At 37.4% G+C, this 26,616-nt stretch overlaps 2 protein-coding genes across 9 annotated transcripts in view; one reads left to right on the top strand and one right to left on the bottom strand.

Moving 5' to 3' along the window:
- Nucleotides 1-13,492: 13,492 nt before the first annotated feature.
- Nucleotides 13,493-16,295, bottom strand: fgf20a (fibroblast growth factor 20a). Its single transcript, XM_055205724.2, has 3 exons — nt 15,088-16,295; nt 14,703-14,806; nt 13,493-14,500 (listed from the first exon to the last, which is right to left on the bottom strand). Exons 1-3 carry the CDS (start codon nt 15,362-15,364, stop codon nt 14,255-14,257), a joined length of 627 nt encoding a protein of 208 aa, XP_055061699.2. The 5' UTR covers nt 15,365-16,295; the 3' UTR covers nt 13,493-14,254.
- A 20-nt stretch (nt 16,296-16,315) lies between these two features.
- The window catches only part of micu3a (mitochondrial calcium uptake family, member 3a), a 40,890-nt gene continuing 30,589 nt past the window's right edge, over nt 16,316-26,616 (top strand). For 3 of the 8 annotated variants that reach the window (XM_073865733.1, XM_073865722.1, XM_073865727.1), the window contains exons 1-4: nt 17,541-17,877; nt 19,426-19,573; nt 20,403-20,434; nt 20,592-20,670. In XM_073865733.1, coding sequence (XP_073721834.1) covers nt 17,623-17,877; nt 19,426-19,573; nt 20,403-20,434; nt 20,592-20,670 — 514 coding nt within the window. In that variant the 5' untranslated portion in view covers nt 17,541-17,622. Of the gene's footprint in view, nt 16,447-17,538; nt 17,878-19,425; nt 19,574-20,402; nt 20,435-20,591; nt 20,671-26,616 lie in introns of those variants that run through there. The other 5 variants (XM_073865742.1, XM_073865713.1, XM_073865740.1 and 2 more) reach the window with 4 other exon arrangements.

Here is a 26,616-nt window from a genome sequence, read left to right as displayed (position 1 = left end):
GTGATAACTGCAGGCCAAGAGAGGTGGAACGATGGAAAGATGGGAAAGGCAGGAGCTGGTTCATTATGCAAGAAGAATAAGATGGATAGAAAAATATGAGTACTACTGAAGTGAGACAGTATTGTTAATATTGTTTAAACTACCAGCCAGTTTACAGTGTTTCGGTTAGTGGCGGCTCATGGCTTGTCTTCCGAGGGGCGCAAATTCAAAATATGTGTTCGAAGTGTCATGTGTTGCTTGTGTTTTCAAAATATGTGTTTGTTGCATCGTGTAAACCATGTGCATCACGTGTTTTGTCAAAATAAGTGGCTGCTGCACACGAGTCAAAACCGTTTATGATAAAAGAGACGCTCACGTTCACAAAATACACGCAAGACACTCCCTTAACAGTAAACTCTGATTACGCATGAGATTATACGAGTATCTGGCTAACGCGAGTGTCTCTTTTATCATAAACCCTTTAGACGCATCTGCAGCAGGCACTTATTTTGACAAGACACATGATGCATAGGTTCACTCGACGCGCCGAACACATATTTTGAAATTACGAACTACACACTTGACGGACTACATACATGTTGTGACAAACTTCACATTGTGCGCCCTCGAAAAAATAAGTCACCGGCCGCCACTGGTTTTAGTTGTTTAAATATAGGGGGTATCTCTCATTCAAGGCCTTAGTAGTAGTCCTGCACTCTTAAAAAAAGGTAACAAAGCTGTCACTGAGATGATCATCTTTAAAAAAAAGTACACATTACTACAGTATAGAGTGCATTTAGTACCTCAATGGTACATATTACTACCTCACGATCTGTCATTTAAGGAGCACCTATTGTCCGATTCATGTTTTTAAATTTCCTATGGTGTGTAAGTGTGTAATAGTACATGTTAACAATATGCAAAAGGTTCAAATCCCAAAGTAAACGATGACGCGAGTTATCGTCTTCAATGTAAATCTCTTTTCTTGGACTAAACACGTGGATTGTAGGCAGCAGTTTACTTCCTGGGATTGGTGATGTAGACAAAATCGAAATGATCATAATTCCTCTCGCTTTGGACTCACAGTCTGTAAGTTAACTCCTGTTAGCAACTGAATCTTTCAAACAGGGTAAGGAGCGTCACATTTCCTGCTGACGTCAGAGGTATTCAGGCCAATCACAACGTACAGATAGCTGGCCAATCAGGGACACAGAGCTTTTCAAATCTGTGCATTTCAGGAAGAGAGTAAAATTTGGAGCTACAAAAATGTACGGTATGTGGAAAATAAAGTGGTTTTTAAACATAAACCACGCAAACACATTGTATCATACCAAATACACGAAATAACATCTTTTTTGTTTTTAATCTTTTTTGTTTCCTAGGGCTCAATGACCTCTGTGTTGCTAACACAATGCTGTGCTAACAGAGCTACATGACACGTCACTGTGAGAATCTTATAATAGGTGTTAATATTAATTAAGGGATAATGTAGAGGGAGCCAGTTGTTATCGCAGAAAAAAGCCCCGACAGTGTGATTACACTGTAAAAAATACTTTGCTGCCTTACATTTTTTGTTAAATCAACACAGATTTTCAAGTCATGTCAACAGAGATGAGTTGTCACAACTTATAAAATATAGTTGAGAAAAGCCAACTTAATTTTATAACAACTCATCTCTGGTCAAGATAAATAATAGTAAGTTGAAATGACTTGTAAATCCGAGTTGATTCAACAAAAAAGGCAGCAAAGTATTTTTTACAGTGTAGCGTAACACTAAAGGAGCTTATTGCGTGATATCAACGTCTGCCTCAAATTATCCCACTTACATGGGTGTTTTCCTCATAAGTAACGTAAGGAACATTAAATAATGGTTTGAAATATTTTATTTGCTTATTTTTAACGAATGCAGATCTTTTGCGAGAAAAACCTGTTTACTTTCAGTTCTAAGATGTCACAACACACTATGGGCCCTATCTTGCACCCAGCGCAATTGACTTTGTCAGTGACGCATGTATCATTTGTATTTTGCACCGGCGCACAGCGGGTTTTTCCCTCCACGTTGGCAAACTAGGGAATGAACTTGCGCTCCCTGGGTGGTTCAACGTAAAAAATTAGGTGTGTTCCGGCGCAAACCATCCCTGATGCTATTTTGCAGTTTCAAAAAACAATTGCACCACTGACCAAAAAAAAACTAGTCTAAAGTCAGTGGCGCGTTGTTCATTATGCTATTTTAAGGGTGCATGCTTGACCATAATATATAGCGTGCACAACGCGCACACACTTTGCTTATCTAATCTACACAGATGCAACAGTTATGTTTGCAAATCGTAAATTGTTACAATAAAAAATATTAACACATGAGATAAGGGAAATCATAGTGGTGAGCATTGTGGTGATAGTTTTTATTTATTGTGTGGCTGCGTTAAAAAATTCTCATTCAAATAACGATTAAAATATTTTCATAAGTTTGTTGTGTGACTGTATTACGTTTATTTTATGTAAATAATAATTAAAATGTTTTCATAAGAAACCTTAATGTATATGAACTTGATTTGTAAGTGTACTTTGGGATTGGACCTTGCTTGCGTTTCTTTGGTCCGATTTCAAAGCCCCCAAACCCTTTCAGCGGTGAGGGTGGACGCAGCGATGTCCTGCTGGTGTCAGGTCCTGTGTAGAGGCAGATCCATCTCCCGATTTATGCTGGCAAGCTTGGGATTCCCCCGTCTCCTGACATCATTGTAGCGATTGGCGCAACGATGGGGATGCCAGCTGATGAGACAGTTGTGGCTATTTGCTCTCACGCCCGTTTAACCGACGCTGATTCGGACGGGTTTCTCCTATCCCATACAAAACAACTTCTCTGTCTTTGACTGCTCTTACAAGAACGTGGGTCTCCTCGGCTGTGAACCGCTCCTGGCGTGCGCCTGGTAAATCTGTCATAATAATAGCAACCCGCCATGGAACTTGCGCCCTTGCGTTTAAAGGGAATGTTGGATAGCGTTCTGATTGGTCTATTTGACGTTACGCCCAAACCACACCTATGAATAATGAACCTACTTCAGACCAACCCCTTATTGATTTGCGCCTGGCGCAAGTGTTATTTCTCCCGCCGTGAAAATAGCAACAGCGCCCAAGATCCGCCCACAAAGTCAGATCGTTAAAATAGGGCCCTATTTGTGTGAGGATTTGGTATAGATGAACCCAATTGCAGACAGAGATGAATAAACACTGACACTTTATATAAACAAAACAAGAAAAACAAAACCCACGAGGGGGCAAAACAACATAAACAGGAAAAATATACTAAGACTAGAAACACTAAACAAAGAACAAGACTGGACTAAACACTAAATATACAATGGGAGACTAGACTAGACTAGACTAGACTAGACTAGACTAGACTAGACTAGACTAGACTAGACTAGACTAGACTAGACTAGACTAGACTAGACTTAACAAAGTACTCACAGGCAAGGCAAGGACACTGGATACAAAACGAACGTGCACAGAACAGCAAACACAAAGACTTTAAATAAGTGAACTAATGAAGGGAACAGGTGAAAATCATAACAGGTAAGGGATCGGGTAAAAAGTGACAAGACACGGGAAATTCCCCACACAAAACATTGTACTGTCAAAACCCTGCCATACTGACTAAACATGAAAAAATTAAACAAGGTTCCGGCAGGATCCTGACAATTTGGTTTAATCATTTGTAAATATAATGTCAAATGTGTTATTAAAATACATATTTATATTTATAATATTAAACTGTACCTGTCAAAATGATTTACAGCATCAAGGTTACAGTGTGTTATTAGTTTTGAGTGGTTGTTATCTGGGATTATTACACGGCTCTCTGGAATGCTTGATTCTGATTGGTCAGTTGAGACATTTGCAGGTTCGTTCTTTTCAAATAATAACCGCTCCAAAGTAATAACGCAGCCGCTACTACTTGTACGAGTAAAATCGCTCCGCGTCAAAAAAGATCAATAAAGATTACTGTTTGGCGCCATCTTGTGACAAACACTGGACAACCACGACAAGACACAGACAGCTTACTGAGACTGAACTTGACAATATAGAGCATGACAGCTATGAAGCCAACACACAAAAAAATACAGAATGGGCATTAAAACTTCTCAAAGACTGGCTAAAAGAGAAAAAATTGAGACAGACAAGTATGAAGCAGAGGATCTTAATAAGGTATTACGATCATTTTATGCATCTGTGCAAAGTTTCGCGGAAGGATAAAAATGTTTATTTAAAACAAATATGCCAATAAAATGTTTCAAATTCATATTCATGTCCGTTTTTTTTCTTATGTGACAAGTAGCCGTGTAATAAGCGGGATAATGTAGAGGCAGCCGGTAGTTATCGGGAAATAAGCCCCTTCAGCTGCCTCTACATTATCCCTTACATAACAAACCTGCAAGTGTCGTGACTGGCCAATCATAATCAAGCATTTTAGAGCGCTGTGTAATATGTTATATAAATATACTATAATGTTTAATTGTACATATTGCATAAAGGCACATTTAAGACATTGTTAAGATCTCTTCTGAAACTCAATGAATTCTCATTCATGTTGAACAGAGATAGAAAAGAGTGGACCCTTTGCATGTCGGATGCATAATGGAGCATTTATTTGAAGGATACTGAGATCTTGATGCTCACATGTTTCTTCACACAGATGGAAGTATTTGTATACTCTTTTAAATTTTATGTAGCATATGTATTTATAACAATAGACTCTTAATTGCTTCCTAATAGTAAACATGCTCCAACAGTTAGACTTATGCAATGTCATATGGATGTCATTCACTAACAAACACACTGCAGCAACTCTGAGTGCAGCAGTGAAAATGTGTTACTCTCTGCAATCAATATCCTTACAAGCCATCAGTCAGTGTGTGTGTGTGTGTGTGTGTGTGTGTGTGAGAGAGAGAGAGAGAGAGAGAGAGAGAGAGAGAGAGAGATGAGTTCAATATTCTTCAGTCCCCATCCACTTTAACTAATTACTTTCACACTATGTGTGTGTGTGTTTGTGTTTGTGTGCATGTGCGCGCGCATGCGTGTGTGTGTGGGTGTGTGTGTGCGTTTGTGTGTGTGTTTGTGTGTTTCAGAGGCAGAGACAGGTGCCTCAGGACTCTTCTGATAAAGCTGTTTATTCTGCATTGTGAGAGCCTCAATATTTCAGAATGAGACTCAATATTTCTGTCTGCTTGGTGTGAGGAGGTATAGGCTACAGGTATAAGAGGGAAATAGTTCAACACAAAATATAAATTATTTCATAATTTACTCATCTTATTATGTCTTTTATATTTCTTCCTTGAAACACAAGAGTTTTACAGAATGTGTTGGTGCTTCTTGCATTGTAATGCACTGTAAAAATGCCGCATTTTTGTCAAATCAACATATGTTTTTATTTTACATTAACTTTAAAAATTAAGGTTACAATTGCAACTTGTTTTTATAAGTTATGTCAACTTATCACAGGCCAAAACTTAAAATAGTAGGTTGAACTGATTTGCAAACTAAGTTGTTTTAACTTCATGCTGCACTTTTTTACAGTGCCATATATGCACTGTAGCTCATGTGGCTGTCAAGTAGAGGTCGTCTCGGGTCCAAAGAAATGTACCCGACCCGAAATGACCCGAATCACTTCATACCCGAACCCGACGTGCATAAATAAAAAATTTTTAAAGAAAGACCCGACCCGAGACAAACCCGAGAAAATTAGACCCGAGTCCGACCCGAACTAGTGAAAATTTTGTTTTAACCCGACTGGAACCGAATGTAAACGGCACTGACGTGTGTGCATTCTGCAGACCCACGTGCAGCAGTCAGACAGAAAGAAACTCCGGTGGCCTTGCAACCAATTTGGCGAGCTGCTCCATTCGTTTTACTTTGTTATCTGACGACGACACCAACGTAACCGCTAAAATGTCATTTATAATTGACTGACATGTTTGTCTCAACGAAAATGAACCTTCCGACAACCACACAATGTCGCAAGCGCTCTTGGCAAACAGATGAGAGGTTTGAAAAGGACATTGACGCACACAGGCGAGAGAGAGAGTTCGGGTCTTCTCGGGTCCGTTCAGAAAAAACACATTCATTTTTAAATTACCCGAGACCCGATGCCGCTATTATTGTACCCGACCCGTGTCCGAGGCACATGTGAAACTTTTCGACCCAAACCCAATCGGGTCTAGGGTCGGACCTCGGGTTTTTGGATCTAAGTGGACCCTTGAAGACCTCTACTGTCAAGCTCTGAAACTGCAAGAAAACTGTTGCCAGTAAATAATATAAATGTAAAATCTACAGTAAGTTACTGGCAGCTAGTTGCCAGTAATACCCATTAATACTGTAATTTCTACAGACATTTTTTACAGTGTAGTTCTCACATCAAATCCACGTTGGGGTACATCATATGATGTAATAGATGTAAAGCATTTAAATTCAAACACATTTATGGATTTTTGAGATACTCCACAACCATTGAATTGTAAGGAAATGAACAGGTGTTTTGCAAAATCGCTTTTTTTAGAAAAGTTACTGTATTTATTTATTTATGCCATTTCAGCTTCTATGGCTTTATTCGAGTTACTGGATTGAAACAAAATGAGTAAAAAATTACAAAATTAGGTTTTCTGGATGAACTATTCCCTTCGATTATCATCTCATAAGACATCGGTATAACAACACTGTAAAAAGTAATACCTAAATCTAACTTATAAAAATTGAGGCAAGACAAGAATTCATTTTTTAAATACAGTTTACTTGTTTTATCTTTGTTAAATCTACTAAGGCACAGAAACACTTTTTACAGTGAATACAGTTTCTCTTTGGTGCTATACTGTACTTTTTTCCTGAGGTGATTTATCCCATTAAAATGTAAGCGTCAAATGTAAAACTAAATCGGCATGTTTCCAATAAGTCACACAAATTAGAGGATTGTCTTTTGGGAACGGGCTGTCAATCAGGCCGAACCCAGAGGCAATGTTCAATCTCTCTCACCTCCCAAAGCTTAAAGAGGAGTTTAAGAAACTTCATCCATCATGCTAACTAGTGCTGTCACAGGCAACTTCTCTACAGCTTTACATGTAAATAATATTATGCTCATTTAATTTTAAGGTAACAGTATTGGCCGGTAGTTCTTTAAGAGAGTTACATGGTATTATATATTTATATACTGTTTCTCTTCTGTTCATTAAAACCTTGTTTAATAACTGTGCTTTGCATATGGGTTTAATTCCATATGTGTTCCCTATATTTCACTTTTTTTAGACATTGTGTATGATGATAATATCATAACTGGACCATACACTTTCAGAAAAAGGTACAAATGCTGTCACTGTGTTGGTACTTTTAAGTACAGAATATATGCATAGATTTGTGGTATTAATGTTCCTTCTTCATGTACAAAGGTGTACTTTACAAAGAGGTATGCCCCAGTGACAGGTATGTACCTTTTGTATCACCATTATATTTTTTGTAAGGGCCATTGCAATGGCAATCAGAGTAGTAGTAGAGATACACACATACACACAATGTGCACAGATCAAACATCGCTTCACTGCTCAGGCATGACAAGCCAAACACATTAACCATCTCACATTCCTCTCCAACCAATGGACAATATGAAAGCGATTAAGTATATCGGTCCCACAAGTGTGAGTTTTAAAACACATTTTAGCATTTAAGCATTCGGCAGATGCTTTTATCTAAGTGACTAACAGTTTATTCAAGCTATATTTTACCAGCATGTGCACTCCCTGAGAGTCAAAACAATTGAAGTTTATATTGACATGCAACATACAAGAAGAGCTTTAAAAAAAAAAAAAACTATAGCATAAATCATTTAAAGGTGCATTGTGTAATTTTTAGAAGGATCTCTTGACAGAAATCCAAAATATACAAAATTATGTTATCAGGGGTGTATAAAGACTTTTCAAAATGAACCGTTACGTGTTTATTGCCTTAGAATGAGACGTTTTTATCTACATACGGAGAGGGTCCCCTTACATGGAAGCCGCCATTTTGTGCAGCCATGTTTCTACAGAAGCCCTTAACGAACAAACTTTTTTACTAAGTTGTCTCCAACGATGACATGTTTGTCCGCTGGCGGCTACCGTAGCTTCTCTATGTGTTTCAAAAGCGAGAGGTGAGCAGAGGACAGAGCCGTTGGTTGCAATTCGCAACCTCCCCACTAGATGCCGCTAAAATGTACACAATGCACCTTTAAGATGTGTGCTAAAGAGTATTTTGATTAAAACCTGCTATCTGTAACTTTTCTTCAGATTTTTTTTGTGTACTTAATAACAGATTTTTGTTTATTTTTAACTGAAAGTTACCTAAAAACGTATTTTTATGAGTACTTTCAAGTGTGAGTGTACTTATCTTAAAAGCAAATAAGCTCTGCTTGGATAATTTGAACAAACCATGATTATGATAACACTGAACATAATTTTACATACAATGCACTTGTAAAGCTCATTTGCACAATTATGTCTAATAGACATACAGTCAGATTATAGTAAAACTTACCTACTAAAATCAAGTAAAATTTACTTAAAATTGCATGATAAAACATATGTTAAATATTTTATTAAATGTTACTTAATTATTTTATTTAGAATTTAGATTTATTTTAATCGTTTAGGTAAAGTCTATTAGGTTTTTTTTGAAAATTTAAGCATTGCTGTCCTAATAATATTAAATAAATCGTATTTTCTGTTTGTTATTTTTTTATATATATTCCTATGGACCTAGTTATTTTTAGTGTTATAAATGGCATTATAACACAATATTCATGACTGACAACAAGTCAGTCATTTATCAATCTTGATTCGGAACAGAAACGCACACAAACTGTGTTTCTGACATGCATTATCAGCACTGTGGAAAGAATTACAATATAATGTTCTGAACAGGGTTCATGTAAAGAAACACTGATCACCTGAACGGTGACTTCACAAAATTATTATTTACAACAAAACAACATCAATAATATAAGAGCTTAAACCTTTATGACATTTTGCTAACAAATATTTAAGTAGTTAAAGTTCTTATCAGTTCTTATTCTGTGATAAAGCTTAAAAAATAAAAATGTTCAGGCGCAAAGAATTGTGGGTATTCCTTACAACATGTGCAAATACATGTAAGTAAATTTTACTTAGATTTTTTAGTTTGATGATTAAAATGTACTTAATTATTTTAGGACTATGTGCAGTGACTATAAAACAGTTAAATAATACAAGAAAATATCTAATAAGACTTACTATTCCCACACAGTTCATTTTTTACATGAGTTAATTGTGTATTTATCATCACTTTACTTAGGAAAATCTAGTTCTCAAAAATGTTAATATTATTATGTAGAAATTATGAGAGTCAATCTAATAAATATTACTACACCAAAAAGTTCGTTTTTTCAGTGTAGTATGTATAGCAGTGGTCTCGCGCGGAGTCTATGAGTTGCCCACCAAAGCACATTCTACTAATACACAGAAAAAATTATTCATTCAATTTCTCATTTTTTTAAGGTAAGTGGTTGCAATAAATTTATTTAAGCTACATTTAAACAAAAATAAAATAAAAAACTTTTTTTTAAATGTAGCTTAAATAAATTGATCGCAACCACTTACCTTAAAAAAATAAGTAAGTTGAATGAATAATTTTTTTCAGTGTAGCCTCAATTTTAATATTTATTTATTACATATTTTATAAAGCTTGGCTTATTTTATGCATGTTAACTTTTTAAATAGTGATTAATCATATCAACAAGTAAAATTAAAAAAATCAACAAGTAAAACAAAAGAGTTTTAAGTAGACTATATCAAAAAAATGCCCTCCAGATTGTTTTTTTATCATTGTGGTAGCCCTTGCTGACAAAACGGTTGGAGACCCCTTAAGTATAGATTAGATCATTTGGTTATGGAATATTTGGTATTTTAGGTTAGTCAACCTGAATAAGTTCAGGGAAGTAATTTTGTTTTATATGTTTATAAACTGTTATAAAATAAGTTAAAAACTCACTTCAAATGTTAAATCATTCAACTTTAAATAGAAAGGAAAATGTGATTCTTCCTCACTGCAAGTGGCAACACGATAACCAAGCCATTCAATAGCGCAAAAAAGTTCAGATTTAAAAAAATGTATGACATTTCCAGCTCCAGTGTTTACAAGTAGAAATATTACCTAATAGAACAACAATTCCCTTCAGCTCCTATCAGACACTCGTCATGTGTGTGTGTGTGTGTGTGTGTGTGTGTGTGTGTGTGTGTGTGTGTGTGTGTGTGTGTGTGTGTGTGTGTGTGTGTGTGTGTGTGCGTGTGCGTGTGCGTGTGCGTGTGCGTGTGCGTGTGTGTGTGTGTATGTCTTTGACGTGCCGCTTGAACACCTGTGCAGTTTTTACCTGAGCCGCGCTAAGACATGCAGGTAAAAGATCAGTCACTTCAACACCTGTCCTAGAACAACACCATGTGTTACAGTCTTTCCTCTCCTCTATAACTACAAACACACACAAAAACACATGGTTAGATCAGTGATTCCCAACCTATAAAACAAAATTCATGGCTTTAATTAAAAATTTTAAAGGCTTTTTTCTTTTCTATTTTTATAATGATGAAAACTGAATGATCTCTTAAACCTAAATAAAATGAAATCCTAATTTATCATTTTAAAGAAATTAGTCTTTTTACTTCATTCTGCCCAAAAATGCTCAAGATGTGTTTAGTGCCAAGCGAGGTCACACTAAATACCGACGATGCCTAAAGAAGACATTTAGTCCTGAAAATGTAATTTTTTTTTTACATATTTCATGTATGTTCTGTTTGTATTTTAATACAGTTTTTTACAGATGCTAGGACACATTTCTCAATACTTAGGTCACTTTTGCAAAACTCTTCACACAGTTCTCCTAACAAACTTTTAGCTTGGCAAAGCAGTTCATTTCACATTCAAACTACCAAAACACTTTATTCAGGACTCAAATCAACTCATTCTTCCAGAACACTAGCAAAGACAGCCGACAAACACACTTTGTCACCCACAAAGCAATGACCTAAAAAACACTAACAACATGTAGCATTATACAATGTTTTCTTGTGTAAAACAAGGACACATCTCTGTTTATAATTCACTGCAATATATGTTACTGGAATGAATCAGACATGATGAAGAATGCGTCAATATTTTATGTAGTTTATTTTATTTTTTTTTTCATTCCAAAATACAACAATTTGTATACAAACCATCCACTGATACAAATACAATAGTAATGCTAATCTACTCGGTCTTCTCCATTTGGCCAATTGTTTTTAAAGCATTTAATTTTAAGATTTAAAATATATTTCATGAAAATATTACTGTAGAAATGTAGCCAATTGCCGTATTAATTAGTTTTGTATTATGTTGTTTTGAACATAAGTTTTTGAAAACAGTATGTAAGCATGTGCAAATTGGTCTGTATGTAAAAAGAGTTTTGGCAGTTGTTGTGTCTGAGTGAGAAAAGAATTAATGAAATTTGAGAGATGTCATTGAATGCATTTTGTACCAAAGCAATGATAATTGATCCTCAGTTTAGCCCACAGATTTCTGTTATGATCACTGTGTGAAGAGTTTTGCAAAAGTGACCTAAGTATTGAGAAATGTGTCCTAGCATCTGTAAAAAACTCTAAAATAGATTAAAAAATAAATATGGATGGACATTAAAAAGTCTGGTGGTGGTGGCCTAAGACATTGTACTGTATATATTCACATACTGTACATACTGTTAAGTTAAACTATGTATAGACAAAAGCTGGACAAAGGTTGATTTTTGTCTGCAGAACTGCTCTTTACTCATTTACCCCAAAAACAATATCAGACCAATATCAAACTAAATAGTTATTATATAACTGATTCTGTATTTCACAAACTGCTTGAGTGGAAATTACATGGCATGTTTGTTTTCACCCACAGCATTGTTTAACGTATTTAATGTAAAAGCAGATTATTATAAGGATGGTAATTTGGATAATGTTATAGGTTGAGAATACTAAAATTATTAATTTTGAATCCGGTATGGTGAAGGAGTCCTTAGGTCTTTGGGGCTATGGTGGTTACTGGATACTGTAAAATAAAATTCTGTCTCTGTAAAGTTGGAAATAATAAAAAGTAGATCTATCGATCAAGCCACATCAACCTCACCACATCCTTTCTTCAGCTGTTGCTGTGTTTCTGCTCAGGGGAAAACCCCGGTGTGTGTGTGTGTGTGTGTGTGTGTGTGTGTGTGTGTGTGTGTGTGTGTGTGTGTGTGTGTGTGTGTGTGTGTGTGTGTGTGTGCACGCGCTCAGCTAGTAGAACCCCTGGCTCATCATCACAGAGATTCAGAGATCACACATCATACAGCGTTTACTGATATGCCTCTGCACACAAATAGAACCATCATCCCACCCTCGAACACCCCCCCTCCCCGAAAGGGGGAAAGACAGAGATCAGACATTTAGACACTCCTATAATGTCAGTTATGTAAGTTTACAGTTCTTCTGTGAACTTTTACACTGGACCAAACTCCCTCTCTCTTTTTCTCTTTCTCTGGTTTTGCTTTCTATCTCAGGATGCCACCTAACAACCCGGTTCTCTGTTCCTCTTTTGTATGACTGAGAGCCCACATATCAGCATTATTTTGGAAACGCTTGTCTGCCCTGCAGCCACCTCTCCCTTTACACTGTTAAAAAAGTATCATTCCCTTTCTTAAACACACACGCTGTCGCTTCATTCACACATGCAGACAGTCAGGTTGACGGGCAGCCAGTCATCAAGTGTTTTCAAGCCAAGTGAGTCACACTGTACAAGTGCGGAGATGAAACAGAAAGCGAGAAAGAGGATAACACAAAGCAGTGAGTGCAGTCATGGCCACACGTGATGCCGTCTCAGTTTTAAAATGACCTCATATATCCTAAGAGCACTTCCACCTGCCCCGGGTCAACAAACGTATACACTACAGCAGAGTCGCCCTCCCAGAATCTAGCATGAATGCTGGTGAATGGGTCTCAAAAAGACACTTAGCACAAGAAAAGACCACTTTGTGGAGGGCTTCCTGCGGGCCAAAGCTGCAGACCAAGATGTCACTTGAGAAGTTTGCCGTAGGGAGAAAAAGGGAGGGGAAATAGTTTTTAGGTCATTGTGTTTTAATGTTAGCCCTTTTAACAGCAGGGTGTTTGGGAGAGCAGGAAAATGGATGAGAGAAAGAAAAGCGAAAGGATGCTGAAGCATGAAATGCATTTTTAGCAATTTATATAAATTCGGCTTACATCTGCACTTTTTAGCATAACTATTTAGGCATTTAAGTACTGTTTTAATTGGGAACGAAGCTTTATTTTAATCTACTGCAAAAGATCGATGAGAATCTGCTGCGTTTCTTTTAAAGTCAACCTATAAAATGAAATTCAATAACCATTCACCTATGACAGGTGACCTTATGTTGTTTTTAAATGAGAGACACAACAAAGTGCAATAATTTGAACTGTTTAATTCCCAGGTGATTTCTGGAACATTCTCAGGCTTTTATGAATCTGGTTTAATGACATGAGGGATAAACAAACACATGGGACCGCATGGAACGCTGATACAACTGAAAACAAAATACTTTCTTCAGTAGTTCTATATCTAGATAGAAGTTTCGCTGTCTATAGTGGTAGAAAATAAAGCTCTTGTGACGTCGTGTTACATCTTGCATATATTCTTGTAAAAATATACCTTTCAAAATAAATAAATATATAAAATAAATATCTTTAAAAAACATAAATTAAAGGAGCTAAAGAGAAATGTTCTGAGGAGTTTTATGTCTCCCGCTTGTCCATGCCAGTGTTAAAATATAGTATGAAATCTCAAAAAGCATAACGCAGAATTCCTTCAGAAGCCTTCTAGAATTTTCAGTAGTACGGTTGTCCATCATTCTCTGGCAAGCAGTCCACCAGTGGAAATTTAGCTCCCTCCTAATCCAATATCCCCTGTGCCCTACATACAGAAGGTACAGTATATGGATCCAGTACAGTGCCTGTGTCTCCAGGAACTATCCAAAGTCCAGATATCTTGTTCCTGATTTCTTAAACACTTTCCATCTCCCGTATCGCTCCGACCTTGGCTGCAGAAAAGGACCTCTTCCCCCAGCTCCTCCGCTGTCTCCCGAGACAGGTCTGGCTGGAGAGATCTCAGCAGACTCCGGGGTGATGAAGAGCATGCAGGTGCGATTTTTTTGGTTTGAGTTTAATGTTCAGTGGTTTCAGCTGTGGCCTAGTATCTCCTTGTAAAGCTCGGGAACACGTTCCGGATCCACGGGCCGGGGCAGGAAGTGCGTGAAGCGCTGGTGCCTCCGTGAGCGGGCTCCGTCTCGAGACGTCCCATCTTTGTTGAGAGCTACGTAGTAGTGAGACCCTCGCTCGCCATGCCGATAGAGGTTGGAGGAGTAGGTGTTGTACCAGTTCTCCTCAAACTGCTCTCTGAACACACACTCTGCTGTCAGCTTTTCCTAAGAGAGAGAGAGGGAGAGAGACAGAGGTTAATCACACAGCACAAATACAAAGAGAAGAATAAACCATGTCCAAAGGCTATTTGAAATTGCATTCGAATTGTGTCATAAATCACGCTCTGAGTTTAGCAAAGGCAGGCTATGAATGAAATTAATTTTGGGGTTGCTGAAGTATTTGGATATTTCCATATTGAATACTTACAGATCCATAGAGTTCGCCCTTGCTGTTCATTCCAAGATACAATCCGCTATCCACACCACGGATGCTCACCATTCCTACGGCGAGACTAATGAATTCCAATATACCTGCATGGGAGAAAAGCACAGCTGTTAGTTTTCAGTTGAGAGAGCAGGATGAGCCATGTGATATCACATGTGCACCTGCAATAGTGGCATCTAACTGGCCTACTTAATTCACTTATCTTGCACATTTTTTCTTGCTATATAATGTTGCTGTCCTGTTACAATATTACAGTTGTGGTTAATTATAATTTAATTTTTGCATTTTCATTTTGTTATATTGTACAAAAGGTAATAGGTTTACAGTAACCTATATTCATGTAAAATGTTAATAAATCAACACTTACCAAATCTGCTGTGGTCTTTTCTCGTGCCTTGCACTACGCCGTCCGGTAATATCTCGAGGTGATACCCGGTCCTGCAGTAGAGCTGCCGTCGCCGGAGGATCCCTTTCAGATGCGTCAGGTCCGGTGAAGTGCTGCGTGACAGGCGCTCCGCGGAGACGATGTGCTCGTTCATCAGAGCACCGGAGTCCCGAGGGGGCGTCAGGACGAAATGAGACCCGTGCCCAAAGGTTTCCAAGCCGTGAGAGAAGCTGCCCACCAGCTCACCGACTGCACCCATCACCGACACTCAAAAACAACCACCGGAAGAAAAGTTACCGTACGGACAGCACAGCCCTTGTGGTTTCTCTCTCTCCCTTGTGTTTTGCGCAGTCACTGGTTGCGGCTTTACAGTCAATGCGCGTTTACATCCGATTCTCTCTCTCTCTCTCGGTTTAGCACATGCTCTCTCGACCTTCTCAGGCTACTCCCCTTTGCTCCGGTCCCCTCTGTATCCAACACACTTGTATTACGCACTCCAACACGCAGGCTTATGCGGCTCCTCTGGTGCTCTCAGCGTGCTGAATGTGACTGGCTCTGCTCTGAGACACCAGCCTAAATATGGCCCTTATGTAAATGCCCTCTTGACATATGCTAATGGAGCCCTTTATAGATGACTGTTTGAAACATAACTCCGTAATCGTTTGATCCTCCGCTTCTGTCGTCTTTGATGATGGGTTTCATCTGCATCCCCGCGTTTATTCCATTGATGGATTATGATAAAAGTAAAGAAAGAAAGATTGTGCAGAAGACACGAGACCAGTGTGAAGATGACGATCTTTGTAACGCGCAAAAGAAAAGTGCAGTATGGATAAGAGGGATGCGCACCGATCCGTTTCGTTCCCCGGGGTTTACGCGCACTGACGCTCTGGCGAACCTCTAGTGGGAAGCAGGTGGAAGCCAAGGAGGAAAAAAGGAAAGGGGGCGGTGCTCGACAGAGAACCAGAGTAAGACAGGGAGGGAGAGAGAGAGAGAGGGAGAGTAAGCCAAGTCTTTAAGGTGTATGTGCGTGCGTGTGCGCGTTATTATATTGTCGGTGCCAAAAACGTCAGAGTCCTGTTCTTGATTTGCAGCTTATACAGCTTAAGTTCAAACTTTGCAGGTGTAAATTTATATGGCCGTTCAATAAAGTGCGCATGTGGCTGTAAAAAAGTCAAAACAACCTGCACATCTGTGCAAACGGCATCAATGCACTGTCAACCCTGACTGATGTCAATGCCTTTGAACACTTCCAGTAACAGTATCAAAGATATCAGAGATCAAAGATTTAAAGGGAAGAGTTGGCTTTTCTTCATTACGCGAAGATGGATCATTAACACAAAGGTAACGCGAATTGTTTGATGCTAAATCGTTGATACTAAGAATGATTGATATAGAAATTTTCCTGCCCAGAAGCTAAGAACTTGCCTCAAAGTTGCATAAAAGGTTATTTGCGTTATTATTTTAAACCAGGAGAGGTGCTTAGGGTTCTCCAGATATTACATTTTGTTTATTGCAATGGACACTATGTTTTAATATATAAGCATATAATTGCACTGTGATCATACGGTCACTAAAAGGTGCGCTTTGTATGTTTCGGATCAATGTGATAACATTTATTAATGTTATAATATTATAGAATATAGATATAATAAAGATATTTTTGAACGCATGCAGCATAAGGCAACTATCTTTGCAAAGATTGTTATGTTTCTCGTGCCCTAGTTGTAATATTCATGTAAACAATTTTACTTTTTATTTTCCACAATTGTCTCAGGAGGTTAGATCACTTCCATAGGTGATTTATCAAAGTTTCTCTCATGGGACACTTTCTCCCACGTCGTTCCCCTTAGCTCATTAGTATTTATGATATCCAAAAATACCTTAAACTAAAATCAATGTGGCCAGCTAGATCAGGATCAATTCACAGGCGCAGCGGATCGACCACTTACAATAGAGATGTCAGTTATATGCCAGGTTTAGTAGTGACATTGACAGTTTTCTGAGCAAACTAAAAACTCAGGATTTCATGAAAGCATCGTAGGCTTTGATCGGACTTTTGAAACGCACTACAGAGCAGATGTGCGCTTTCAAGTGAATTTTAATCATACATTAAACATACTGCAGTATTTACTAAATTGTCAATTTCACTTATTTATTTTGAAGTAGCATTTCTTGATTTATTAATTCATTAATTTACTATACATTAACAAAGTGTATTCATCACTATAATACAGTATTACTTGTTTGTACGATGCATGATAACTGCATTTGCGCATCACATTGAGATTAAACTGTGTAATTAGATTATACAATTTGAAAGGACTAAAATTATCTCAAAAAATAATATCAAAATGTTTAATAGATGTAAAATTCTCACAAGTTTATCGTTTACTAGAGCACATATAGCATTTACTCGTGGACTTCTCAAGCACGCGACTGCCTCTGGTGATCCCGACACTTCTCGCGATGCGTGAATGAGAATTCGTATCTTGCACAAATTCAGTCATACCGACAATAATGGCCGCTATGCGCAGACTAGCAGTCATATTTAGGAGTTTGTCTCCGTCTTCAGCCCTTTTTCGGTCTCCGGTAAGGGATAACCGATGCGTACGCAGAGGAACAGCTGTCGCTGTAGGCGTTGCCGCCGGAGGAGCGGTTGCATATTATTTCTATTCAGAAATGCATACATTTAAATGGAGGAAAGCCCTTGTAAACGGGACTGCCTGTCGGGCTCTGCTGCCTTCACTGCCTGCTGTATCCGCAAGGGAGAAGGTACAGTATGACTGTACGCACTGTTCTCGGTGCCACGTAACACTGCTATTCAATTTTTCCTGGCAGTAGTTCCTCATTGCCATAATATGCAACTACAGGTTACAAGCTGCAGCAGCTATTGTTAACTTCTGTGCATTATATTTATTTGTTTTGGTACACACGTGCGTTGATGAAATACGCGTAATGCTTTCATATATGCGGCTATGACAGTGCGCAGTGCTGGAGATGATGATGCTGCAGGATGGAGGGGCGCTCTCCTCAGTGACGGTGCTGAAATGATGACGTTCACTTTCTTAGATATCCTCCTCAGTACAGCTATTCATGCACTAATCTGTACTGCATCATAGTGTGACCTGTCAAACATAGCTAACCCTTACCCCATTAGCGTTTAGGCTATAAAAGACAAAAAATATATATTTTGATACACATCCAAATTTAGTTTCCAGTAAGTTTTGTTTTTATGTTTGCATGCATGTATATATGTATGCATTGATCTTTAAATAACCATAAACATTTATCCTTGTGTATTTGATCACACTATAGATAGCATTTTATAGTAGGCTATTGATTTTGTCTGTACAGAGATTAAACAGTTTAATTTTTTTATTGCATTGATATATAAATGCATATTCAAAAGAAAAACATCATAAAGAGAACAATAATCATTTTCAATAGTCTGAACTACTGAAGTCAATCTTTGATTGATGTTTATTGATCACTCTTTGTATTGATGTTTTTGATATATTGATGTTTTTGACTACACATTAACACATTAAGGCTTTGTGGTCATTTTAGTTAATATTGACAAACAAATGAATCAATTAAGAAACAACTCCATAATTATGGCCACTTTTATTTTTAAAATGTAATCCCTATATTTGTTTACTTTAAACATATACACTAGTCAACATTTGAAGTGGATCAAACCTTTCATAAAATGGTCTTCAACCAATACCCAATGCCCACTCTTTTCTTAGGACAACTTTGGTTAACTTTTTTAAAATGTTGATTAGTATATTTTGATTTATTTGAAAGTCAGGCCATATGTAATCACACAATAAGATAATTATGTATCTAGATTTGCATTCATTTGCTTTACTCTTTAACTAAACACCCTAGAACTTAACAATAATAATCCATAATAATCATAATAATTTTTTTCAGTGTCAGTCATTGTTTCTGTCTAATGCTGTACAAATATATATTTATATAAAAATTATTTTGTGCTATTTGCTTACATGGTAATTTGGATGTAAAATAGTTGGTTCAGTCTGATATGACAATTACTCTCACCTTAATGTTACATTTTTAAAAATAATAAAGTTATTGTTAGATGAACATTGTCACACAACATGTTACAATATGACATCATATGACACCAAAAATGCCACATGACCTTTTAATGTCCTTAAAATTGTTGTATTTATCCTGAATTGACAAATCAGCTTCACTGCAAAGATTAGAAAACTGGCTTTGAAATCTATAAGTAAAGTTTTGCTTTGAAACTATAAGCGATTTGATTTTATGAATTGTGGTTGATTTTTGCAGGTTCAGCCGTTTGATTTTGATGAAAGCGATGTCTACATGTCGTCTCATGAGCATCGATTTCGTCTATTCAGCTCAGTGGAGTATGAGGGGCAGCTGTACATGACTCCTCAAAACTTCATTGAGTCGGTCACCATGAGCGAGCCCCGAAGTGAGTACATTTGTTGTATCAATTTATATTGATCATCTTTAATGATTCAAAATACAGACTGTGCTATGTTCACACATCAGTTAAATCTGATTTATAAATGTGACAGATTTGTTTTATTGACAATCTGAAGGTCAGTAATCACATGACAAATCTAGACCACTTTCTTATGTAGCTGCATATTATGTTTTGCAATGTGAACCATCAAGTTGGAATTCATAATTAATTTGCAGTTTGCATAAATCCTACAATAATGAAATTTTTAGAAGAAATAATGTTTTAGTATGGATTAGTTTTAAATTTGTATATGTTATTAATCTGGAGTCAGAGTTACTTATATAGGAAATATTAGATTGCAAGGTTCTTGACACATCAGTGTATTGATAGTCCTTAATATATTAAATGGGTTTCAGGTAGGCTGCATAATAAACTAAACTCGTATCTTTGCAGATCAAAGCTGTGCTTATGCACAGTAGTGTTCAATTATTAGTTTGCTGGTTTACATGTCTGTTATGCTTTGAAGTGACACAATACATACAGTAACACAGTAGAAAAGCATTAGGGAAAAGAACAAGATATGCATTGATGTCAGAAGTCTAAACCATAGTTAATTAAGTTGTTTTGTCTGATTGTTAAATATCATGGCCTGTTATACCTTAAAAGGGTTTGCTGTAACAGAGGATGAGTACTTTGTTGCTGTGTTCTCATGCCATAGAAAACATATTGGTATGGGACCCCCATCCTGATGTTATCTCACTGCCCACCCACTTTCTGTTTCTTTTATGTTTCTCTTTATCTGTCTCTGGATGCCCCTGTGTTCCTTTTCATTTAGACAAGAAACCTTGGAGGTCACTCACTAAACAGGTCTGATGTGAATCTCTTGCTAATGTCAATCTGTTGCTAATGTGAATCTGTTATTTAGTTTGAAGTATAAATGTGTTATTCATTGATCAGCTTAAGGTTTGCATTTCAGTATAAAGTACATTATTGAATGTTTTGATTGTTACAATTATTTATTTAGGAGCTGGAAAAGATCTTGTCCGACACTCCACCCGTGTGGAAAGGAACGTCCAAGCTGTTCCGAAACCTTCGTGAGCGAGGTGAGTTTTGTTGTCATTATTCTTAATATGCCAGTCTAATTGATTACGTAGTTGACATGAAACAATATCCCCAACTCATTTAACTTTTGTTATGTGTAAACTCTAAACATTTTTTAGTTGGTTAATTCAATTCAATTTTCAATTCAATTCTATTTATGTAGCGCTTTCACAATTGGCAATTGTGTCAAAGCAGCGTTACATTAATTGAAGCATGGGAAAACACAGAAAAATCGACAGACAATAGCAAAATACAGCGGCTATGAATAAACTTTACAAGTGAGCGTATTAATAATGTATCGTATAAAAAAGGGTGCTATGTTTAGCCAATGTCAGCTGACTCCCCGAGTTGAAAAAACCTCTAGGAGAAAAACCTCCCAACTTTTTTAGCCTGGGATGAACAAAAAGTCCTAGGAGGGAAAAAACCTTGGGAGATATATATCGTCGCTGTCCGATGAAAACCACATGTGTCCATTTTGCCAATTTTGAGATTTTTTTGACGGATTTAATGTCCAGGTTTATTTCCATATACAGTATGCTTCACATATCTAAATGGCCAATGAAAAGTTGTGAAATCATGTCATCTGATTTTCACGTATATCCATTTGGTGTCAAAGCTGTCAATCACGCCGTGTATCTCCCGCCCAGGATAGCCTGGTGAGACTAATGTCTTTCCTTCATCAAGCTAAACGTTTCCCCCTGACGCCAGACGTAGGTCTGGGAGTGACAAAATTACGGTATCACAGCTGTCAATTATGACGTACACCATCGTTTTTATATCATTAAATAACTAACTAAAAACAAACTTATTTTAAAAACAAACATTTAAATTTACATCAGCGTGATAAAAACTACAGTTAATGGCAGGAACCAGCTTCGGAAAAAAGATAATTGAAGTGTTATAAAAATTTTTAGTTGGTCTCAAGTCCCATTGAATAACATGGGGAGGCAGGGTTTATGACCTATACTGGGACCAGTCACTGGGGGGCGATCGAGACGTTTTGGCTTCACTTTTCAGGGCTTGTGTGGCACGCTTGGTATGACAACGCTACATTCAACTGCTTTTGAAATACGGTGGGGTTTTTTTCACTTCCTGAAAAGTAACCGTTTTGGACATACGGGTTCAATCGTAGTCATTGGTCAGGCATCAGCTGGGCATCACGTTGAAGTACGACCAGTAGATCATTGGTGTGTTGACCTCCACGGCAGCTGGAACTGGGTCTGTTTGTCTCAATGTCCTTGGGTTCGAGGACGAGACAGGGAGAGAGAAACAAAATCCTATTAGCGTATAGGGGACATTCACATGTAATGGAAGTGTCACACAGTATTTTAATATATGCTCGGTTCCAGACAGGCTAGCTATTGCGGCATTAGTATATTACCCAGACGAGTTATGTAAATGCTTTAACCCAGGGATGGGTAAATATTGGACAGAACCAACTGATGGTTTCTAAAAAAAACTGTATGACAATTTTGTTTCCCAACAATGGGTTAAAACAGCCCAGTATTTTGACTGAAACAACCCAGCATAGGTTTATTTATAACCCAACAGTTGGTTATGTCCAATATTTACCAAATATTTGGGGTAATACCAACCCATTATTTTTTATATACTACAAGTGCAACAAGAGGAAATTTAAAGAGAGCAAACATAACGTTTCAGATCAAATTTAAAAAAATTAAAAAGTAAATGCAACGATTAAAACAATTTAGTCATGATATTTTTATTGTATAATGTAATATTTTTTCTGGAGTGCCAAGAAATTCTTTTAATCTTCAATTAATATAAATAACTATTTAGAGATAAAAATCCACTGTCTTACATTTATATCTATGTCTACTGCACAGAAGCCTATACAGGCATTCAAACCCAGTTTCCTACAGTATTTTAGTATTATGATTTTTTCCCTTGCATCTCTCGATCCTGCCCTCGCTTTCTCTCTCTCTCTCTCTCTCTCTCTCTCTCTCTCTCTCTCTCTCTCTCTCTCTCTCTCTCTCTCTCTCTCTCTCTCTCTCTCTCTCTCTCTCTCTCTCTCGCTCTCCTCTGTGGGTACCAGTCAAGCACCAGTGAAGCCTGGGCCTGAGGCATTTACTTTGTGTGATCACTCATAAAAATAACTCTATTCACTCCCTACCTCTCTCTACCCCCTTTCTCCTTTTCTCTCACTCTGCTTTACTGTTTTCAATTCCTCTCTCACTGGGACCAGTGAAACATACATTCTCCAGGCAAAACACATGCCTGCATACAAAAACGAAGACGAAAACCTAAATACAGAGCAGAATGACAACTTTAAGTAAATACATTTAAATCAGTTAACCACAAGAGTGAAGCAGCTCTTGAAGAGCGCAGCCGCAATTAAAGTATTTGCTTGTGGCCTCCGTAACATGGCTTGCTCACACCACAAGCTAATTCCCAGCGGTGATAATTATAACAAACACACCCCACCCTCTTTACACTCCAGCTGGATGCTAAAAATAAACCCCCTGAATTCTGCTCTTCCTCATAGTAATTACAGTTTTTGAAATCGTCACCTTAAATTGGCGGCAGTACATTATCGCGCTGGTTTCACTGATGTGGAGACTCGACACTGCGTCTGATGTCGAACCGTGGTAATGATAGCATGCAGATGTTAATCGAGGAAGCTATGCTAACAAAATCCATGGATGCACTTTGGTCTCGGAGGAGCGGTTTCTAAGAGGCATCCAGCATGAGGGAAAGCTACTTGAATGAGTCTTGGGAAGTTCAAAAGTTGACTTGGGTTTTTTATGTGCTATAGTATGGACTTTTGACTTTGAGAAATGCAAGGAAATTAAACCTTTTTTTTAGTTCTAAGCCCAATTATTCATTAGGCAGATGTTTTGCAAGATGTCATTTCTTTAAAGTATGATTTTTCCTTGCTCTTTCGCAGAATATGCTCATTCTAAAGAGAAAAAAAGTACTTTTCAAATGTCGAGTCTTGACTCAAAAATTCAACGTTAAATGCAAATAATACAAATAAAACCAACTAGTTAAAACTAGGGATGCAGCGATAGGATTTTTTTGGCCGATACGGATAACAATTTAAACAGACAACTTCTGGCCGATACCGATGCCGATATTAAACACTTGTATACAATACTATACAGTTGGTCTATTAGCTAGTTTATTTCTGCATCAAATTATTTTTAACTGAACATGGATTGGATCTAATTAACATTCAACTGACCAACATAATAAGAGAGGCACAAATTAAGCTAAAACAAATATAATAAGACAGCATGACAACCTTCAAAGGTGGTTTTTGCTATTCAGCATTTATTTTATTAACAACATTAACACATTTTTTTTTTACATATAATGGATTTCTTTATGCAGTTAATTAATAAACAATCGGTATCGGCCTCCTTATAAATATCCGATAAATATCGGCGGCCGATACATCGTGCATCACTAGTTAAAACAGCATTAGTTTTGCTTTGGATGTCAAAAGTCATTTGTGACTTGATAGAAGTTAACTAGATTAGAGCAAACAGATGCCAACATTTTATTTCTGTGCTTCTATACAATACTTCCCAGTCTATGATTGATATTAAGCACAATAAACCTTGTTTTGAGGTAAAATAAACCACCCTGGTGCTGTGATGGGTCGTCATGTGACTACCAATTTTAAATTTGGGTCCTTATAAAATTCTGTTGGACTGAGTACCAAACACTTGTGGCCAATCAACAGTAAGGGGCGTGTCTACGAATGATGGGGAGTAGAGAGCACCCAGTTCTATCAAATCTCTGTTGGGATCTTTCAAATACTGGTGAAAAAAATCAAGCAAGGACACTTACTTGCGCTACTGCAAGGCTTTGAACCTGCAATATGTGCACGCACCCTGCATCCGAAATCGCATACTGTGACAGTAGGTACTGAATTAAATAAATACCTATATCGACTGTTACAACAGAAGGTAGCCTACTATATAGTTTGAATATGGATAGTATGAATAAATTCGGATGTATACATGCACTATGTAGATACATCACATCATACGTTGTCATAACAAGAAGTTAGTTGTTAACTGGAATGACGTTAAACAAGCGCAATTTAACCACAATGGACAAATGTTATATGTGTGTATTTGCCAGACTGATCTCACGGAAAGTCATGTTATAGCCGCGCAAAATTTTATTAATTTATTTGTGTCAAAATTCAGCTTTTTCGTGCCTTGAGCACGAATGTCTTTTTCATGACACTCGCACGGGTTTCTATGGGTGGTTTCTTGTGTCCGTGGCACGACTTTCTTTTTCGTTTCCTTTTATGTTTTGTTTTCTCATTGTTTTTTCCAGTTTTCTTATCATTGTTGCTTGGGGTTGGGGTTAGAATCACTTTCTGTTACATTTTCAGACATCCTAACCCAAACCCGAACTCTAACCCCAACTACAGGCAAGAATAATTTTAAAAGCGGAAGAAAAACATAATTAAAGTACACCCAAACCCCAAATCTACCCCAACCCTAAGCAACAATGATTTAAAAGTGGGGGGGAAGTTAGAAGGCAATGCATAGAATAACACAAAAGGGAAAGTCACGGACACGAAGAACAATTTGTAGAAGTTTGTGCGCGTGGCGCAGGGGAGACATTCGTGCTCAAGGCACAAAAAAAGCACAATTTCGTGCCTGGACACGAATAAATAAATCAAATTTTGCGTGACTAACACGACTTTCCGTGAAATCATGTTGGTATTTGCATTTTAATAGAGCCATGTTACCACTTTCAGATATTTTAAAAATAAAACAAAGTGTCTCCTTCTTTATTGGATAACTCTTTTCCCGAGTGTCACAGGATAGTAAAGTGGCAATCGATTGAACCCTTTGGGATCTTACCGGAAGTAGTAGGTTATCCGGGTGCTTTTCTCTTACTGTTTTTCGAATAGTATAAATTCGGACATACTCCTCTCCTCACCTACTATGGGAACTAGGTGGTTTCGGATTCAGCTTATGTCTCCTGTTTCCAGGCACAGTACTACCAAAACACATTGGACCTGGATTACCATAGTAACGCACAGTGTTTTACTTACTTATGACATCATACCCTCAGCACAGCAGATTCCACCATAGTCGTTGCCTATGTTGTGGATGCATCCGTATGTGTTGGGCGGACCTATCAAAAAAGGGTTTACCAGAAAATGCTTACCCCACCTTTAAGGAGCTCTGGTCAAAACTGCACCTATAGCTGCACCTTATAAAAATAAAGCATGGAAGTAATTTCATCCCATGGAAACCACGTTTAAAGAAACTTGTAGATATATATTAATGTAGCCTACTTGAATTTGTTATGAATGACCGTATATGAATGCTGGACCCTTGGCCCTCAAGTTGTCAAACACAATTGAAACAATTTAGACTCTTTAATTAAAGTTGACATTAATGAAAATATGACTTTTTGTGTTTAAGTGCTATAATTGGGTCCCCAGTGCTTCTAGACAACCTTGAACCCAGTAACTTAGTTTTAGTAAATCATTCCCTGCAAGCATGTGAAAAAATAGGTCATTGAAATTTGGCTCCTCTTGTGATTTCAGACGGGGATAATACCGCCCCTTAATATACTCTATCCAACCACGACAATGCCATTTAGTGCAGAGATCAGCTCATTTGCATTAAAAATGACACTCCCAAAACGGCATATTTTGGCTCACACCTACATAGTGGCAATTTTAAGATGCTATAATAATACTATATGGTATTTTGAGCTAGAACTTCACATATGTACTCTGGGGACACCAAAGATTTATTTTACATCTTAAAAAAGTCTTGTGAAAACATACTTTAGATATAATTAATAAAAAAAACTGATAGAAGGAAAGCACTGAAAGTGCCAAATGCTTAAATATATAGTTATTTATGACCTCTTAAGCCATAGGAAACCCCTATTTTTTTATCAAACATAAGAAAGATTCTCAGTAAACAATATTACATACTATA

The sequence above is a fragment of the Misgurnus anguillicaudatus genome, chromosome 3, assembly GCF_027580225.2.
Source record: "Misgurnus anguillicaudatus chromosome 3, ASM2758022v2, whole genome shotgun sequence".
Classification (NCBI taxonomy): domain Eukaryota; kingdom Metazoa; phylum Chordata; class Actinopteri; order Cypriniformes; family Cobitidae; genus Misgurnus; species Misgurnus anguillicaudatus.
Note: the sequence above shows the minus strand (reverse complement) of the source record. Positions and strands in the feature narration are given on the sequence as shown.